Source organism: Alosa sapidissima, chromosome 5 (assembly GCF_018492685.1).
Source record: "Alosa sapidissima isolate fAloSap1 chromosome 5, fAloSap1.pri, whole genome shotgun sequence".
Lineage (NCBI taxonomy): Eukaryota > Metazoa > Chordata > Actinopteri > Clupeiformes > Clupeidae > Alosa > Alosa sapidissima.
The window spans coordinates 14,037,910-14,058,447 of NC_055961.1; the positions used below are offsets into that span (position 1 = coordinate 14,037,910).

General features: G+C 48.7%; 1 protein-coding gene across 7 annotated transcripts in view; it reads left to right on the plus strand.

The window, feature by feature from the left end:
* Nucleotides 1–20,538, plus strand: part of cux1a (cut-like homeobox 1a) — a 46,197-nt gene that overhangs the window by 18,024 nt on the left and 7,635 nt on the right. The window contains exons 10-21 of one of the 7 annotated variants that reach the window (XM_042093178.1): nt 1,014–1,062; nt 1,309–1,405; nt 2,588–3,364; nt 6,617–6,697; nt 8,738–8,839; nt 9,417–9,503; nt 10,057–10,445; nt 10,950–11,279; nt 11,661–11,820; nt 16,469–16,780; nt 17,652–17,840; nt 19,758–20,016. In XM_042093178.1, coding sequence (XP_041949112.1) covers nt 1,014–1,062; nt 1,309–1,405; nt 2,588–3,364; nt 6,617–6,697; nt 8,738–8,839; nt 9,417–9,503; nt 10,057–10,445; nt 10,950–11,279; nt 11,661–11,820; nt 16,469–16,780; nt 17,652–17,840; nt 19,758–20,016 — 2,832 coding nt within the window. The remainder of the gene's footprint in view (nt 1–1,013; nt 1,063–1,308; nt 1,406–2,587; nt 3,365–6,616; nt 6,698–8,737; nt 8,840–9,416; nt 9,504–10,056; nt 10,446–10,949; nt 11,280–11,660; nt 11,821–16,468; nt 16,781–17,651; nt 17,841–19,757; nt 20,017–20,538) is intronic. The other 6 variants (XM_042093180.1, XM_042093181.1, XM_042093179.1 and 3 more) reach the window with 6 other exon arrangements.

Consider the following 20,538-nt stretch of genomic DNA (forward strand, 5'->3'; position numbering starts at 1 on the left):
TCTTGATGCTGTTTTTCTGTGTGGTCAAATTTGCGTTGAATATTGTTTTATTTCTTATATAGCCACATCAGATATAAGATTGTTCTTTATCTCTTCCTCTCTGTGCAAAAGCTTGTAACTTCAGATGTTTTGCTAGAGATTACTAGCATATCTTTTGCCTATTTTATGTTTAGTTTGCTCAGGTGAGAAGTATTGCATATTTTATCTCAGTCCGGTCCTTCATGATAAGTTCGGATATTTGGGGATGCCGTTGTTGAGCGAAGCAGATCACAGAACCGCTCCGACCACAGACATCTGCAGGGTTTTTTTTGTGTGTCTCATCCTGGGCCAAGCCAGTAATAAGATGGCTAACAAGGTTAACGAGTGATAAACTAATTTGCTGGTTTGGGCTGATCTATTTGTGGCAAGTGTGGAAAGATCTCAATGGGTTCCACAGGAGTTGTGGACGATGTCTAGACGTGAATTCCATAACTCGATTTTGGCTGATGATATTCCCAACCTGATCCTATAAAGCCAATAGCGCTGAATGGAGTTTTTTGTCAGGGATAAGTGGCGAACCAGCCATAGAAGGCGTGTATAGCGTTTGTATTAATAGGCGGTTGTTGTGTGGTGACACATTCCACTAGATTTAGCCTTTATTCCTTCCCTGCCACCTCCTCCTAGAGTCTCAGTGTCACGTTTTAGTAAATGCGATGTAATGCGCCCGCATTCTTAGAGTGCCTGACTCACCGCAGTTTTGTAGAGGGTTTTTAGAATTTTCAAAAGTGTCATCAGACTGACCCCCCCACCCCACCCCACACACACACACACACACTCACACACACTCACACACAGGACATATTTGACCTCAAAACTGCAGTTGTAAACTACAAATCCCTACTTTCCGCACCACATGCAGCAACATGTCGCGTCATGTCCGAGGGCCCTTTCCCACGTATCACTCAGTGCTGTCCGATGCCTGACAGCTTCTGGTCCACCAAATTAGTAATGCCACTCTTCTCTCCTCTACGCAGCGTCCTCAAGTCCATGGATCTGAGCACAACAGAGAGGTCCACAGCACAGGTAAGGCTCAGCTGACCAGAGGGGACGTGTGCTAGGGCCTCAGAGGCAGGGGGCAAGTGCAGGCAGAGGCAGGAGGGGGGTCGCTGTATTGAGTTACCGACAATCACAACAATCAATACATGTAGGGAGAGTGCAGGAGAAGAAAGTGGAGCAAAGGTATATTATGTTAATGTTTCGATTTTCTTTGTTTTTGTTTTTTATCATTCACACTTGTCTGCTTGTCTGTCTGCTCTCTCCCTCCCTCAGGATGGCTATAAGCCCTTGGAGATGCTTCTCCTGGAGAAGTGCGGGGGCGGGCAGTCGGACCACCACTCCCAGCGGTCAGCCAACAGCAGCCTGAGCGGTGGGTCCTTTCTCCCTCCGTCTGTACACTTCCACATCCAACAGCAGCATCTCTGTCTCAGTCGCTCAGTGTCAGCCTTGTGTGATGTGATGCCGTTCCCACAGTGCCAATTAGCTCTTCTGCACATAAGCTGTCATTACACAGTGATTAGTCAGCCTGATTCATTAGCCTTGCTGCCTCAGTCAGTTTGTGATGTGTGTGTGTGTGTGTGTGTGTGCGTGCGTGCGTTCGTGTAGTTTATTGTTTGACCTAGCGTACCACAACAGGACCGTCCGTGACACTTACATTTTTGTGGCTTTGTGTTGTGATGGTCTTATTCTGAAACTAGAAGGCAAAATGTATAGAGTTTGCTAGAGATTTGTATGTGAGATGTGAGTGGATAGTGGTAATGTATTTGTATCAGGTTGAAATTCAAGTGAGTTGCCACGTGGACTTACAAATATTCTGCATGTGTCAGTAGGCCCATTATATTAGGGTGTAGGTGGTGTGTGAAAGTGTGTGGAGGGTGCTGGTACAGAATGCTTCATGAGGGCAGGAGGATGGTGTTGGCAATTTAAGGCTATATGCTAACTAAGCCTCTCTCAGCCACACCATTGGCCTTTCCATTCGGAATTTATTTGTGTGTGTGTGTCTGTGCTTTGCATGCTTCGGGTGTGCTGTAAATGTCACCATAAAGTGCCTCTGGAATCCGCAGGAAAACAGGCATTTCATTTGTGTTTTTAAATGCGACTTGGGCTTTTTTCATTCATGGCAGCGTGTTCAAACACACTTTTCTTTTTGCCCTCTTACTCTGTGCATTGTCTCTCCTAACCTTTTTCGCCGTGGTTGATGTGTTAATCTCTTTATGTTGTTTGTCTGCATTCCAGAATGTTCCACTCAAATCTGCTAATCCCAAACCCATGAACCTTTAACTGCTATGCACATCCAAGAAAACCATTTCCACATTGTGTGCATTTGCAATGACTTTGTACGGTCTGCATTGACTCTCTCTCTGCCGCTTTTCAGTGTCTATGTCTTTGAAACGGAATGTATAGCTGAATAGATATTCGTTGCCCTTTTCAATGATAGATGTGGTGCATTTCAAGCTTGTTACACAATATGGCAGCATTAGACATGAAGACCTGAATCCAGTTTGTTTGGGGATATTGTTTTGATTCTGTGTGTGTGTGTGTGTGTTTGCAGGCTCTTCGCTGCGTGGTGATAAAGACTCGTCATCAGGAGACGCTCACCAGCGACTTCCTGCCACGTCCATCCCGAGCCCCTCCCCCCTGCGCAGCTCTCCGCCTCCATCGTCCTCCCAGCTCCTGATGCTGCATCGGGGCGCCGGCTCCATCTCCGCGTCGTCGTCGGCCGAGTCGGCCTCCTCGGTCAGCATCAGCGCCAACGGCACGCACCCCTTCTCCCCCGCCGACCTCCTCCCGCCGGGCATGGCGGGCCTGGGCGCCGGCCCGCTGGCCCCGCTGGCCGGCAAGGTGGCCCTCAGCTCGCTGCTCCAGCGCCAGCTCATGCACAGCTTCTACAGCAAGGCGCTGCAGGACTCGTCTCTGCTCTTCCCGGGGCCGCACGGCGCCGGCCACCACCACGGGGCGGCGCACGCCCTCTCGGCCAGCCCGCTGCCCAGCCAGCCGGCCGCCGCCAGCCCGGACGCGGCCAACGGCTCGGCGCCGTCGCCCAGCCGCTCGGAGGGCGCGGGCAGCGCCTCGGAGGGCGAGGACATGGACACGGCGGAGATCGCGCGGCAGGTCAAGGAGCAGCTCATCAAGCACAACATCGGCCAGCGCGTCTTCGGCCACTACGTGCTGGGCCTGTCGCAGGGGTCGGTCAGCGAGATCCTGGCGCGGCCCAAGCCCTGGAGCAAGCTGACCGTGCGCGGCAAGGAGCCCTTCTACAAGATGCGTCAGTTCCTGTCCGACGAGCAGAACATCCTGGCACTGCGCAGCATCCAGGGCCGCCAGAGAGGTGAGCCGGCGCCATCTTCATCTCTCCCCTGCTCTCACTAACTCCTCTCCCTCCTCCTCCTCCTCCTCCTCCTCCTTCTTCTCCTTCTCCTCTTCCACTAACACTGTGGAATACCAAGCCAATATTCCCGTCACTCAACGTCTCCTCTCGTAACACTGCACTGTCGTGTCCAGAAATGACAAGTGCATTAGTGTGTCTGAACGGATCACGTAGTGTTTTAACTAAGGGCCCCCGAAAGCTCACCCCTTTTCAGTCATCTGACTGGAGGCCCCACCTTTCTGCTTAACCTTCCTCGGCAGGTCTGATTGACTTTGTGACAGCCATGTCATCATTTGCGGGCATGTCCTCCATTTAATTGCCTCTTTGAATGGAATTGACCCCGGTGTCCTCATTAATTATTAGTAATTAAGATTCCTCCAGCCAGGATGGCGCACATTCATCTTGGTCTGTCGGCCCGGTTGTCATGTTGGTACAGCTCTCCTCGTCTGTGTCCTCCGCCAGTTAAGAGAGTGAGGGAAAGCACCTCATTAAACATGCACTGATCAGAGCTTAGCCACTGATGAATAGGAGGAAATGTTTGCTTTGGCTCACCAAGGATGGTATTACATTTTGTTTTGTAAAGATGTTTTTGGTGTGTGCATCGCCTATCAGGAGTTGAGTGTTGACTTTTGAGTGTGTTTTGGTACAGTAAGAGATTCCTCATGCCAAGCACCATGATACCAGGAGGGACAGGAGACAAGTGGAGAAGTGATTGACGCCCAACATGACAGACTTGTGTGGTTTTAAAGGGGGGATTTAATGAAGTCTTGCTCACCCTTAGGGACGTCGTCACCGACGATGTTAACACATCAAAAGGTCTCGCAGTTTAAAGGAACCACAGAGAAGAGCCTGGGAGAAGCTGCCTGGTTTGCGAGCGAGAAGCTTTTAGTTGCGTTCGGCTCTGCCAGGGACAGCACCAGGTCGCACCTTGCCCCCTGGGACACCGTCTCCGCTCCCCTGTCAGAGGTTGACGCAGAAGATGCAAAGGAAAAGTTTGTACGTTATATTAAACTAATATGGAAATCACCATCTTAAGCAGCAGAGAGTAATAAGCGCTAACTTCTCTGAACTCCGAAGTCTAAGGGAATTCCCATGTTCACATACCATTAAGAGCTAAACAAAAGAACTGCATAAAGAAAAAAAAAGAATAATTCTGAAGCGTTGAAATTGTTCTGTCGGGAGATCAAACAAAGGTATGTTGTCAGACACGCTGTAGATTCCTCCCCACAGGAGCGGGCAGATGCGGTCAAGGCGCGGCATTTCAAAGAGCGCTTTTATTGATTAATCATTCCCTCAAGTGAGTAGTGCGAGTACCCTCCAGTTGCTTCTCCAGGCTAATGAAAGCGCGCGGCTCATGAATTATTCAGGGAAGATAATGAGGTTTCTCGAGTGGGCCGCTCCCCTGGGCCCCGCGCCTAGGATGCCGGCGGAGGAAGCACTCGTGGGAGCGACCGGCGGGCGGGCGGTTTGAACGGGCCCCGGGAAAAGGGGCTCCTAGCATGGATATGCAGCGTACGACGCCAGTGTGTCGGTGCGGTGAGAATTACAAAACAAGACAACACTGAGAGAGATGTGTGTATGTCTCTCTCTCTCTGTATGTGTATATATATGTGTGTGTGTGTGTGTGTGTGGGGGGGTGGTTTGGGTCTGCTCGTCATCATTGCCGAGACAGGCAGGAAGGCAGGCAGGTCAGGGCTTGACGATAGCAGGCAAGCAGCGGAAGAGAAGGTGATCAAGTGTGAGGTGTGTCACCTTTGCGTGTGTGTGTGTGAACAGATGTGGTAAGAGAAGAAGATGGGGGGGGGGGGGGTGCAGAAACATCAACAAAGAGCCAGTCATGTGTCTGAGTCTTCCGTCAGAAACACAGACGGATTTCTCTCTGACGGACGCCATAACTCTGATGCACAAGAGGCCTGTCTGTCTGTCTGTCTTTTTTATTTTCCTTCTCCTGGTTCTTTTTTTTTGTCTCGTCTCGTTTGTTGTTGTTAGCGTGAACGTTACCCCCGTGGCGGCGAGGGCATCTGCCAACCGCGCCAAGCCCAGAGCGAGTGGAGCTGCCGCCTGGCACGGTGCAACGTTGGCGCGGCACTGTGCAGCACGGGGGCCGAACGCTCTCTCTCTCTCTCTCTCTCTCTCTCTCTCTCTGCCCGTCGGGCCGTTGGTCTGGAACGGCTTCAAGGGAGCTGGCGCTGGCCTGGCACGCTGCCCTGGACCTGTCTGCCTGTGGTTCCCCTCGTGAGAAATGGCCATGTTCAGGCATAAAGAAACACATGCTCGCGCCTCAACACACAGAGGCAGCACAGCGGAGGATGAGGAGTCCAAGTAATGAGCGCAGTCAGTCATTACGGAGCATCTTGGGGAGGGAGGAGTGGAGCGTGTGAGCTCAGGTGGACCTGACATGCAAGGGTGGCTCTCTCTGTTCATGGTTAATTACGTTATTAACCAGTATCTAATAAGAACACTGAGATGCTTATTTATTTTTTTGCCACACCCCAGTTTTGCAATACTATCTTTTTCTTTTTTTTCTTTAAGAAGGGGGGGGCAGCATTAATCTTTATACATTGTTCTGGTCTGGCTTGAGTGTAATAGAAAGAGAGAGAGAGATGTGACTCGTTTTGCAAAAAGCGTCAGCTTTGACCCAAAATGCCAGTTGTCCGCTTTGAGAAGTGCAATTCAATTTGAGGCCAGTCACATTTGGGAATACGTGTCTTTTAGGAGCAGTGTTCTCTTAAAAGTCCTTCAAAGTCCATAACTAAGTGAATTACTCTTTGCCTTTCATTAAGCTTCGACCAAATCAAATCTAAAAAACACGCTTAATATGGAAACATTGTCAGGTGACAAAGACTGTTGTCAGGTGACAAAGACTGTGTTAAAGTGTTAATGGTTTTGGAGGTAGAACATTGATTTCAGATGATGTATGGTAGCACAAAACGGCAAAGGCAGTACCTTTTGGCAGTACCTGAACATTTTGGGTGTCGTGTTTTTACACTGGAAGATAAACCCTTGAATTTCGGGATGACAGTTTTTGTTCTCGGTGCCGAAGCCTATGACCTTGGGTAGCTAGCACCATGTTACAAAGTTGGCCCTAGTGGTGATGGTTGTCAGTCGATGCTAAAATCCAGGCACAGCACTCCATTGCCTCATGCTTTTGACTGAGCGTAGGGGGGCTTCTGTCTGACCTCTGTTTATCTGTTGCCACTTGTTTTCCAACAGAGAACCCAGGCCAGAACCTGAACAGGGTGTTTCAGGAGGTTCCGAAGCGAAGAACCGGCTCCGAAGGCTCCTCGAGGCCAGGTGTGTGCTCTGCGTTGTTTTTTTTTTTTGTTTTGTTTTTTTTTTTGTTTTTTTTTTGAGAGCGCGTTTTTCACAAACAGGTGGAGTAATGCTCCGCTGGCTAGTGTCCATGTTGTGTTAGCCGTTCTGTCGTTTTCTTCTGGCCTGGTGTCTGTATGGGGGGGGATAAAAACGCAAGGGGCAAGGTCAGGGTCGACAGCCGGGCATCAGATTGACCGTAACAGCATTTACGCGCGCGTGTTTGTGTCTGTCCCCTTATCTGTGTTGGTGTGCATGAGTGTCCTTGTGTGTACCTCTATTGGTGTCCTCATATTTGCGTCTCTGTCTAACCCCTGTGTGTGTGTGTGTGTGTGTGTGTGTGTGTGTGTGTGTGTGTGTGTGTGTGTGTGTGTGTGTGTGTGTGTAAGTATTTTATATAGGTCTATCTGTGTACTTTGTGGCCTTGAATGTGTATATAATGTGGTGTGTGTGTGTGTGTGTTGGTGTCAGTCCTCTGCGTGCCACCCACTGGTGTTGCTGGTGGTCGTATTTCCCCTGGGCTCTGGGGATTACTTCCAGGTCAGTAGGGGGTTGGAGTGGGGGCGGTGGGGGAATGGCCCAGCTGTTGTCCTCACACCCCAGTGAGCCTGACCTTCCCCGCTGCAAAAGCCCACGCCGCCCAAACGTCTCCCTCTGCAGCCAGCCCGGTCTGGGTCGGTCCGCACAGACTCTGTGGGTGGACAGGAGGGTGGGTGGGTGGGTGGTTGGTTGGGGGTTTGGTCTGTCTCCTCTAGTGAAGAGTCATATTGTTTTGCCCTGGTTCACCTTAGTGATCAAGGATAATGGGGGCACATCTAAAAACAAAACAAACAAATAGGACAGGTGTAGGGGGCTAAAGCTTTTGGCGAGGTCAGTGTGAGGTGGTTGGAGCATGTGAGCGTGTAGTATGAAGCCCCAGAACCAAAGCACAAACTGCGTATACTATTTAAAGATTATATTTGGAGTTATATATAAAAAAAAGAAACTTTTTTGCTGAAGCCGTAGTGCAGAGAATGTCTCTGAGGACGCGCACACGGCACAGGGCATCAGGGCCGAGCGCTCCGGGGTCAGGCGGGCTAAGAGCCTTCCGCCCAAACACGCTGCAAAATGAGATCTCTGTGGCTCTAGGGCATTTCCCCCAAATCCTCTCATTTCCTCTCGCTGGTGACAGAAGAAAGGCTGTGCAGGGACTGGGTAACAGCAAAAGGCATGTGTGTTGTGTGTGTACGCGTGTGTGTGTGTGTGTGGGTATGCGCGTGTGTGTGTGGCTATGCCCGCGCGTGTGTGTATGTATGTATGTGCGTGTGTAGTGTGTTCCATATGTATAGTGGAGATGCAGAACTCTGAGTTTCACTGAGGGCATGAGTTGTGCGACTTTGGCATGGCATCACTGTGTGTGTGTGTGTGTGTGTGTGTGTGTGGGTGTGGGTGTGGGTGTGTATCGGGCGGTGTGCTGGTCTCTGCTGTGCGTAGGAGTGCGGCTCAGTGCTGAAGGTGCTGTAGGGAGCAGTGGGCTCCCAACCTGTTGGGGCGTGGGGGGATTTCTGGAACCTTCTGAAGCTCCTGTCATCCCCATTAGTCAGCTACTGCTGTCGGTGCTCTAGGGACCTGGAATACGGAGCACAAACACTAAGTCAGCCCGAACAGGAACGGCCCCTTCATCTCCTCTGGCACTCATCTCTTTCTTTCTTTCTTTCTTTCTTTCTTTTTTTCTTTCTTTCTTTCTTTCTTTCTTTCTTTAATCTTTATTTGCTCATCTCATGGTTCTCTTCATCTTGGTTGCGCTTTCTCTTTCCTTTGTTGATTTCATGTTTTTATTCTATATTGTTTTTCTTTGGCTTTACTCTGTTTCTGTATTTCTTCTTTCTTTTACAATTTCTCTCTGATTTTTTTTCTTTTCTTTCTTTTTTGTCCACTTTTTTCCTGTCTTTATCCCCCCCTCCTCCTTCTCTCCCTCCTTCCTCTTCTCCCTTGCCTGCCCGCCCGCTCACCCGCCTGCTCTCTCTCTCCCTCTCTCCTCAGGGAACATCACCACACGGATCCGCACCCCGGAGGGCGGCTCGGACGAGGCCATCCGCTCCATCCTGGAGCAGGCCAAGAGGGAGCTGCAGGTGCAGAGAGCAGGTAATGGCCTGTGGACACACACACACACACACACACACACACACACACACACACACACACACAGGGACACTGTCTGTGCAATGAGTCGAGGAGGAAGGCCCTTTCCACAACACTAGCCACCTACTCTTCCATGAGAGGGGGCTGGTCAAGACATGGAGATGTGATGCAGTACTATGGGGTTGGGTAAGGAGTTTAAGGTCACTCGTTGGTTAAAGGGTAACTCAGTAATATTTGCAGTACTTTAGCTTTACTCTTTTGTGTTTAGTTGTTTTTTGGGTCGAGGTTCTCTCAGGAACACAGTTGTCTGGTTAGTCAAATGACATGCAGAACACAGAAATGTTGTCATAGGATTGTATTTGGTTATTTGATTTGAGTGTGATGTTTGTTTGTCCGATGACTGTATGTTTCTAAATGACGTCACACATACATAACACTTACCAGCCTGTGTAACTGCATCCCTATGACTTTAATACCCCCCCCCCCCCCCCCCCCTCAACCCTTTCCTTACCCATCCTCCTGATGGTGCTACCCCACCTAACCCCACCTCTACTCTACTGCTCTGCCCCAACCGCTGCAGATGGCGTGGGAGAGAGCGAGCCACCTCCCGCTTACCCTCGGGGCTTTGGAAGCTTCTCCCAAAAATATGCCCACATTCTCAGCCTGGGTGAGGAACTTTTACTCTTAGATCCATCACCAACTGTACCCACCCAGAGAAACAAGCTGTTCACTCCCAACACTCACAGAAACAAAATGGCTGAGGGCAAGCAGTGAAGGACATGCTTGGGTAGTAGGGAGTATAAGCAAGGGAGAGAGGTTTAATAATCAGCTGGGAAAAGGAGGATTTCACATGAGAACAGATACCTTCCAAACGCACACAAAGTGTTAGAATCTTGTAGAGGTACTTATAATACCAGGGCATGAGTATGATTTCCTGAGAGCAAAAATAATGACAAACTGTGTGTGTCTTGCATGTACTGCAAGGCACTTTGTTTAGCACTGTCTGCAACATGAATATGTTTGCCACAATGTGTTCTTTAATGTACACTGAAATCTTCATAAAGACCCTGACAGTTGAGTTTTGTTGTATTTGCCTTGTGTTGTGTTGTGTTGTGTTGTGTTGTGTGTGTGTGTGTGTATGTGTGTGCGCGCGTGTGTGTGTGTGCGTATGTGTGTGTACGTATGTGTGAGCTCTATTTGATCCTCTCTCTCTCCCACAGTAGAGTCATCTCTGCCCGCCACCTCCTGCGGCCCAGCCGAAGCCATGCGCTGTGTGATGGAGAGCCAGGCGGCCTCCCTGAAGGCTTCGCTCCCCCAGACGGAGCTCTCCCTGCTGGGGCCCAAGCTGCTCTCGTCCCCCCTGTCCTACTCGCCCATGGCCCTCTCGCTGAAGAAGCCTCCTCCCTCCCCGGCGCCTCTGCCGGACCCCCCTGGTCCGCCGGTGGTGAAGAAAGAAGGAGAGGACACCCCCATCTCGGACACGACCCTGGGAGGAGCCTCCTCCTCCTTGTCCTCCTGGAGGGACTGGGGCAACATCCAATCAGATCGCCGCTGGGGCGGGGCTCTGCTGATGACGGACGACGCATTCAACCAAGACGAGGTGAAGGAGGTAACCGTAGACACAGCACTGTTTCTCTGCAGTGTTTTAAAGCCACAGCACTGTGGAGCCAGGAATCATTGTCTAAATGTTATGCTTAACAATTTTATAGTTAAGTCTGTATAGTATTAGTCTAGTATTCAAGTCACTAATCACCGCATAGGGAATAGTGACTTAAAAGAATCCTACTTTCTCCTTCTCCTCACGTTTTGCACGGAATTGCCAAAGGAATAATATAGACTTGCAGTAGAACAAAATACCTGACATGCATGCATGCACGCATACATAGTATAGACCCTTTCAAGAGAGTTTCATTATCAGCATCATAGGTGGCCCCACAAGGCTTCCGTTTTAACATTCCATATGTTATCTTAATGTAGAGGAAGTAGATTGGGAATCAAATAGAACATTCAAGCATTGTTTTTGTTTTTATTGTTGAAAGGGTCTATATGACATAGAGCGGTGTAATATTCTCTATTTATCTCCCTCCCTGCCTGCTCCTTCTCTCTCTTCTAGCAGAAGCCCCCTCGCCTGCCTGCTGTGGCACTGCCCCCCTCCTCTCTGGACCCCTGGAAGGACTGGGCCGGTGGCGGCGGAGGTGGTAGCGGCAGCGGCGGCGCCGACTCGCCGTACCCGCAGACCTCCCCCCAGAACAGCCCGCTGCCCTCATCCTCCTCCTCGCCCCTGCTGGCGCTGAACAAGCCGGCCAAGGCGCCCGTGCCGCCACTCACCCCGGAGCAGTACGAGCTCTACCTGCACCAGGACGTGGACACCGTGGAGCTCACGCAGCAGGTCAAGGAGCGCCTGGCCAAGAACGGCATCTGCCAGCGCATGTTCGGCGAGAAGGTGGGTGCTTTTGAAGGCCTCTCGAGCAACGTAATCCTAAAACGTGCAGAACATGACTACATCATCTAAATACTGACTATACTGTCTTCTGTCAGATTATGTAAACATGCATCTGTCCAGCCAAGCATGTTTGAACTTCGTTCTTCCTATGAAACCAATGTGTTAGTCAAATGCACTGGGGATCACCATTATTAATGGGATATTCAAGGAAGGACTTATTAGGGGAAACTAGTCGTAATGTTGACCATAAGAACACTGGCCACAGCAACTATAAAACTGAACTGTAACTTTGGCACATAACTTCTATCACTGAATAATTGTGGATATAAATAAAGCTGGAGATACGTCTGTGTTTGTGTTTGTGTGTGTGTGTGTGTGCAGGTGCTTGGCCTGTCTCAGGGGAGTGTGAGTGACATGCTGTCTCGGCCGAAGCCGTGGAGTAAGCTCACTCAGAAGGGCCGAGAGCCGTTCATCCGCATGCAGCTGTGGCTCAACACAGAGCTGGGCCAGGGTCTGCTGCCGCTACAGCCACCCACACACGGTAAGACACATGCACGCCCACATACACACACACACACACACACACACGCACACACTAATCTTCCTCCCACATATACATGCTCTCACTCGTAGACGCACACAAACAACTTCAGACCTCTCTGCACTCATGCATGCTGCACATGTAGAATATGCACAACTTTTACACACTCCGAGATGATCATATAAACATGCTTGCACACACACACACACACACACACACACACACACACACACACACACACACTTAGAGAGGAATACCCACACAGAGATGCACATACGTTCTCACTCACACAGGGAGGGCATAGAATACATACAGTACTCACACAACCTCATGAATACATGCAAGGAGCAAGGAACAGGAATGTATATAGTATGTATGTGTATAAATAGCATGAATTAGACTTCATGAATATGGAACACATACCCAAAGAAGGGTGAATAAAATTTGAAGTCAGTTCCACACACACAGACACTGTGGGCAAAATGTATGCATAACCCTACGCACTCATACGCACACTGAATATCACTCCAAAGTCAATCCACTCTTTACCAGCAACTAGAAATTCAGGCTTTGTTAGGTAGCACTGTGAACTGTTGTTCAGTCATCTCTCTCTATGATAGAGGACACCACACACAAACACACACACACACACACACACATACACACGCCCGTCCTGATGTCCGCATTGCTGGGAGCTGGGTTATGTAGGGTGACTGAGTGAGTTGCTAATTCGGGATGCTAATTAAGACAGAAGGCCTAGGCAGCGAAGAGGTGATGCGGGGGGGGAAGGACGATCTCACACACACACACACACACACACACACACAGCTTGCAAAAGGGGGGCTTCTATGTGCATTTGGTGTCCACTCTGTTTAATATGTGTATTGATTGCAAGCTCTGTGTGAGTGAATGTGCGTACGTGTGTGCATGTGTATGTGTAGTCACATTTGCATCAAAGAGTGTTTTCCCCCTCCTGTCATCAGGCAATGTTTTTTTATTTTATTTATTTATTTATTTATTGTACTGTTTATTTTTTCTGCCGCATGGACGTCTGTGGTTGAAAAAAGCACTCACTGACAAGATGCATCAGCTTTCACATTGGTTGTGGTTTCACTGACCTGATTTTGTAGAAGCGGGTTGTGTGTTAGTGTGTGCTTGTGTGTGTGTTAGTGTGCGTGCGTGTGAGTGAGTGCGTGTGTGTGTGTGTGCGCGCGCGCGCGCGCGCAGGCTGTCAGATATTATGAAGGAGCATTCTCTTGAGCTCAGGGGTGGGGGTTAGCGTAGGGAAGGCTTTGAGGGTACTGGGTAAAGAGGGGGGGGGGCTCTTTCTCCGGAGGGTGGCTTGGTCTCCGGGGTCTCTGTAGCTGTTGTAATCAATTACAGCACAGTACAGAGATGTTGTGTGTTATAATTACTGAGCTCTGGATGTTCCTTTTGGCATTACACACACATGCATGTGTGTGTGGTTGGGTGTTCAGGTGAGTGAGGTGGGGCTGGGGGGGGGGGGGGGGGGTGATTGTGTGTCATTCGCTGATTAATATGCAAATTATCGACCAATCAGATGATGAATGGGAACAGCACCCTGTCCATGTAGCTAGTCTGTGATAAATTATGGCAGTATGCACCCACACTTACGCAGGCCATGCCAACACCACACACACACACACACACACACTCACACACACACACACACTCACACTCACACACACTCATTTGAGGCAGACACATCATATCTACATTATACTCTCTTGTTCTTATCAGCCAGTGATATATAGATTAGAGTCCTGATTGGGGGGGGCTAGGGGGCTGATGGCTTTTAAAACAGGACTGAGAGTGCATGCAGCAGAAACGGCTGTTTGCTTAATCCTATGTGTGTGTGACAGAGAGAGAGAGAGAGAGGTTGAGATTGTGAAGGACATGGATGGTGTTCCTCTGATTCCTTTAATGGGCCACTTGTTAGAATGCTGCATTGATAGGAGCTGATATTTCATAGAAAATACACAAGAGTGCACTATCGCTTTCACTCTCTCACACACACACATTCTCTCTCTCTCTCTCTCATATTCATACACACACACACATACACAGAAACAGACAAACATGTTGTCCTTGCAAGTTAGGATGGGGCAAAGTGCATTGAAATGAAGAAGCGGAAGAGTGAGGCATTAGGTTGATTATTTGCGTGGTTCTGAAAAGTGAGCGTTGGGTTGATTATTTGCGTGGTTCTGAAAAGTGAGCGTTGGGTTGATTATTTGCGTGGTTCTGAAAAGTGAGCGTTGGGTTGATTATTTGCGTGGTTCTGAAAAGTGAGCGTTGGGTTGATTATTTGCGTGGTTCTGAAAAGTGAGCGTTGGGTTGATTATTTGTGTGGCTCTGAAAAGTGAGCGTCGGGTTGATTATTTGTGGCTCTGCTGTTGATTGAATGCTCTTCAGAGCGCTGCGGATGGACACGTCAGCACCCTGTCACACTGAAAATGCATGAAATGCAGACGAGCCGGCCTGCCAATGCTAGTGTTGTTGACATGGGGCTGACGGCACAAAGCAGGGATGAGACGGCCCGTGTGCGCGTGTGTGTGTGTGTGTGTGTGTGTGTGTGTGTGTGTGTGTGTGTGTGTGTGATACAGTGGGGCCATGGTGGATGTAGATCCTCCTCTCTTTTCCTCTGAGCTTTACTCTGCTCTTTAAAATAACAAAACACGCGCACACACTGCACATGTCCTGACTGACCCTCATTAGGACGCTATTGTCAGCCCTCCTCCAGGGTTTGTGTGTGTGTGTGTGTGTTTGCATATCTGCATAGGCGTGTGTGTGTGTGTGTGTGAGAGAGAGGTGAAGGGCGCTCCCTGCCCTCTCATCTGTCTCAGTAGATCCTCTCTCCTGAGTGAGCATAGCCTCTGAGGCCCCTGTGCATATGACACACACACACACACACACACACACACACACACACACACACACACACACACACACACACACACACACACGGGGGCAGCAGTGTGGTCCCTGTTCCGGTGGGATAGAGAGAGAGGGAGCAGCCATCTTCCTTTTACTCCCCCATGTTTATTTCCTGTGGGTGAAACTCAGGGATTTAGGACCGGCTTTGCGCCAGTCATGCACCAGATCAGTCTCAGGTGTTACAAGTTTTTCCCCTGATGTAGGACTGTCTGTACACATGTGGACGTGTCTATTTATGTGGATGAAAGAGCTCATTCATATGCATCTGCAATAAGATTCCAGAATTACAAATGTAGATTCAGAGGATAAAACTACTTTGATGTTAAAATGGAGGTGTGGCACCTTTTACTTTGAATGTATAATTGTGTGTGTGTGCGCGCGTGCATGCTGGTTAAGATGTGTGTGTACACACTCTGTAGCTCACAGTAAGAGGTCCTTGTGTTATCTATGTGTGTCTTGTGAGTATGGTTGTGATATGTGTGTGTGAGTGTGTGTTTGGGTGTGTGTGTGTGTGTGTGTGTGTGTGTGTGTGTGTGTGAGTGAATGTCTTTCAGTGTGTGTGTGTGTGTATGTGTGTCTGCGCTCTGCACATGGCCAGCAGAAACCAGCTGTGAGTCCAGATGCTACCATCCCCCCCACCTGCACTGTCAAGCTAACAGCCACTGGGACACACACACACACACACACACACACACACACACACACAGAGGAGGCTGTGAGTGGTCGTTGGCTGCAGTCCCCAGGCCGTCCTGCTCCATGCCGCCAGTCACAATGTCACCAGCCAGTGAGCAGGCACAGCTAGATACAATCTGACTGCACACACACACACACACACATACACACACACACACACGCACAGAGACACACACACTCATCACAAGCCTCTCCCCACCCCCCTAGCGCCATGTGAACATGATCACAAGTGACGGCAGCTCTTGTTGCTCACTTGGCCATCACAACCAGCCAGAGTGAGGGAGCGAGGGATAGAGAGAAGGGGGAGAGGAGGAAAAGAGAGAGGGGGAGAGACGATGTGACGGCAAATGTTAACAAAGTCAAATAGCTGTCGGGGACTCATCAAGGCTAATTAAAACAAGCTCTGAATATTCCGTATTAGCTATAATTATTACACATCACTGTTGTGCATTTTCATCGGCTCTCAAGGGGGCAGGCACTTGCACTTAAGAATTTTAAAGTTTAAGTTTTCTTTAAAAAATCTGATATGGGCAGTTAATTTTGTTTATGTCACACTGCTGAGTCTGTGATCTCTTCAATATTGTACGGTCATCAACAGCCATCAACACTGAGGTCTGAATATCTGATTAGTACATGCACGTACACACAAACACACACACACACACACACACACACACACACAGATTGAGGGTTTAAATCACCTGAAGGTAACAGAGGTGAATCATCCCAGCTGCACTGTCATGTAGCACAGAAACAGTAGAGTTGAGGGGTTGTCACAATGATTCCTCTGAATGCTCAGCAGGGGATAAAAAAGGAATATACAGGAAACGTGTGACTGCCACAAGCAATACCTCCATTTATGCCCCACACATTCTTGGGGTAGACACAGTCTAAAACACACACACACACACACACACACACACACACACACACACACTCACACACGCTCATACACCTGTCTCACACACTCTGTGCCCTTCTCTGCTCTGCGTCCTCACAGAGATGACCCCCAAGACCTCGGCCAGCTGCAGCCCCGCACCCGAGTCTCCGGTGAGCTCGGCCGAGGAGTCGGTGAAGAGTCAGGACCCCGGCGCCGCGCCTCCCCCGGCCCCAGCCTCCTCGTCCACCACCGCCTCCGAGCAGGGCGAGGCGGCCGAGTCGCAGCCCGGCACGCCGCTCTCACTGCCCCTGCCACTGCCACTGCCCGGCCCACCGGGCCTCACCATCCAGGAGATGGTGGCCATGTCCCCCGAGCTGGACACCTACGCCATCACCAAGAAGGTCAAGGAGGTGCTCACCGACAACAACCTCGGTGCGTGTAACCTCATTGAAGCTGAGAGCTGAAAGTTGTTTTCACAGAGTATAAAACCGTGTTGACGTGATGCACGCGTCACCTGTCACTCGTCAGTAGACTACAAAACAACAGTGACATCTCACTGTCTAGTCGAGGCTTTGTATATAGTATTGCATTATTTTGTGTTCAGTGTTAGTTATGGATGTTTCATTGCAGTATCACAAGGTTTTTTTTTGTTTGTTTGTTTGCATTTTTGTATGATCATGATCTACAATCATACATTTTATTTCACATATACAATAAAAAAATAGATCATAGAATATATTTAATAAATACATTTTCCATACCCTACATTTTATTATAATATTCCTCATAGTGTACATATGTACATTTTAAAGTATGTATATTCCACATAGTGTACATATGTACATTTTAAAGTATGTATATTCCACATAGTGCTTTCTTAAACACTTAGTGGTCCCCAGCCCTACCCTCCCCTCCCACGCTGTTCCTCATGGTGTGCTTGGAGATGGAGCGTTGTATTCTTTTCCCCGAATCGCTCGCAGCTAACACTGCCGGCTTTCTTCATTCCCACTGCTCTGGGCTGAGTGTCTCAGCCAGCCAGAGGCGCTTTGTAAGCTATTCCTCACTCCACTTAAGTCATTGTCTTTAGACTGTTTTAGTAATGCAGAGACCTTGCCAGAGCATTTATTTCAGTGCTCCTTTGTGCCTGTTGGACATGTCATCTAATTGTGTGTCTGTCTTTTTGTGTTGTGTGTGTGTGTGTGTGTGTGTGTGTGCGCGTGCACGCACACGTCTTTACTTGGCCGTGTGTGTGTGGACATGTTCGCATGGCTCTGTGTGTGTGTGTGTGTGTGTGTGTGAGCAGGCCAGCGCCTGTTTGGTGAGAGCATCCTGGGCCTGACCCAGGGCTCAGTGTCGGACCTGCTGGCGCGGCCCAAGCCCTGGCACAAATTGAGCCTGAAGGGACGCGAGCCCTTCGTCCGCATGCAGCTGTGGCTCAGCGACCCCCGCAATGTGGAGAAGCTCATGGACATGAAGCGCATGGAGAAGAAAGGTATACACACACACACACACACTCTCTCTCTCACATACACACACACACACACACACACACTCTCTCTCTCTCTCTCACACTCTCACGTACACGCACACACACACACACACACACACACACACACTCACCCATCCTATTTCCTCATAGTTCAAGTGTGTTTGTGTTTTTGTAACACACACCTGTGATGGATTTAGCGTGGAGTGTTGTGGCTCATGCTCAACCCGACTCTTTCGCCCTCATTTTCTTTTTTTTTTTTTCATAAGTGTGGAGAAAGTGTACATGCAGCCCACAATGGCTCTGGGCTTATTAGAGAACCGGGACACTCTTCTTGGGCTCCTTTCACTGGGCGCATGAGCGTGTAGTGTGCGCATAGTGGCCGGGCACTCAAGCGTACTGGCAGAGTGGTTAATGGGACGGCCCGTTTCTCTTTCGAGATACAGGGTGTACTTTTTCCCTCTGTGTCTCCTTCCCTCTCTCTCTCTCCTTCTCTCTCCCTCTCTCTCTGTTTCTCTTTGTCTCTCTGACTTTCTCCTTTTCTTCCTGCACAGAAAGTGAGAAAGAGGATATGTCCACTGGCCATATCCACACAAACAACACAGTGTGTGTGTGTGTGTGTGTGTGTGTGTGTGTGTGTGTGTGTGTGTGTGTGGCATGTGTGTCTGCGCATGTTTCATAACATTTCTGCTGCATCACTGGCTGTGAGATGTCTCATTAGACATAACTAACCTGCATTGTGCTTGCCCTTGCCTACTTGCTTTATAAGCCTACATCTAATGTCTTTCAGATTAAACAATGTCAAGGCTCCTAGTGTCCCCACACTCACCAGTCTCCAGTTCCTGTTGCCACTCATTTCCCTTTCATCTCTGTGGGAGCTCAATCTCTCGTCTAGCACAACAGCGAAAGCACACATCAGTCAGAGCACACTGTTGAAGGAATGTCCTCCGGTAGCCAAAGAGCTATTTAGATAAGTTAGCAAACACTCTTAGTTTACCTTCATTCAAGTAGCACGGCTCCAGCGTGTAATGATTTACCCAAAGCCATTTACTGGCGAGCAAAGTAAACTGATTTATCTGGCATTTGAACGTCCTTTGAGGGGAGATGAAAGTCATTTCCTCTTGGGCTGTCGTGATTGTGTGAGAGGGCACAGACCTATTACAATTACATAATATAAATTCCAATATTTTCCAGGAGGAATTATGACATAGTCATCTTCGGCATCATCGTTATCATGATCATCAACAATATGTGATTCGATTTTAATTATTAGTCTATCACTGTGGTGTTTGCTAGTGTCATGATACTCACTTCATGTGAGTACATCTCTGTCTGGAAACAACCAACAGTGGAAGTATTTGTTTGAATAGAGCATCCCCTGGTGGACATCCAGTGTAATTGGTTTTCAGTAAAAAATATTAACAGGCTGACCCTGTTCATATTATAGTTTCTCTTGTAAAATACTATTTTGATTGTGTTTGTTAGCAATCCTTGCATTCCCATCCACAGTTTTAAAGTAGGTCTTTGAATAGATTGTCTCTCAGCAGGTGACTCAATTTAACCTCCTCAACACTTTTGATAATTAAAACGTTTGGAATCTGATCAGTTGCATTTGGTGGGCTGGGGAAACGGGTGGGCCTATATGTCTGGATGTACTGCATAAGTTATCCTCAGTATAGTCTGGTGCCTTGTGTATTCCTGCTGGATTATTATGATCTTTATGTTCTGCTTAGGCACAGCGCAGCAGACCAGTACATGACCTTGTTTTGAATACGCTGTGTCCTTTAACATCTACTTTATTAGAAGTTAACAGTCTCTCTCTCTCTCTCTCTCTCTCTCTCTCTCTCTCTCTCTCTCTCTCTCTCTCTCTCTCTCTCTCTCTGTGTGTGTGTGTGTGTGTGTGTGTTTGTGCGCCCCCTGCAGCCTACATGAAGCGTCGCCACAGCTCAGTGAGCGAGGTGGTCCCAAGTGACGGTGGCGTGTCGTCTGGAGACTTCGGTCCATCCTGCAGTCCCCAGCAGCATCTGAAGAAGCCGCGTGTGGTGCTTGCCCCAGAGGAGAAGGAGGCCCTGAAGCGCGCCTACCAGCAGAAACCCTACCCCTCGCCCAAGACCATTGAGGAGCTGGCCAGTCAGCTCAACCTCAAGACCAGCACCGTCATCAACTGGTTCCACAACTACAGGTGAGGGATCGCCCAACAGCTGTGTGTCCTTCACGTTTCATATGGCCAACATGTGTTTGGATGTTTCCTCTTTTGAAATGGTTTGACATTTTTGTGCGTGTTGACTGCATTCCATACATGATTTCAAAGTATGGTATACTTATCTAGTATACAGTAAATAAAAGTATTTTTATATAGCACATTTCTCAGCACAGAGTGCAACCCAAAGCGCTTACACAGAGCCACAGGACATAAACAAAACAAATGAATAAATAATAAAAAAATAAAAATCCATCAGAACGAGAACGAACAAAAACAAAATGCCAGACGGAAGTGCATGATTCGCCAGTGTACCTGTAAGCACAGACATTAAGACGGGAACAAACAAATGAACAAATCATAAAAAGTAAAAAATAAATAAAAATCCATAAGTAAAATTAAATCAGTTCATTGGTTAGGCCTACTTCTATAGAGTGGTATACAGCACTTAGTAAACATGTATGCTTAGTAAATGATGAGTAAAATGAGTAAGTGCTTATCATA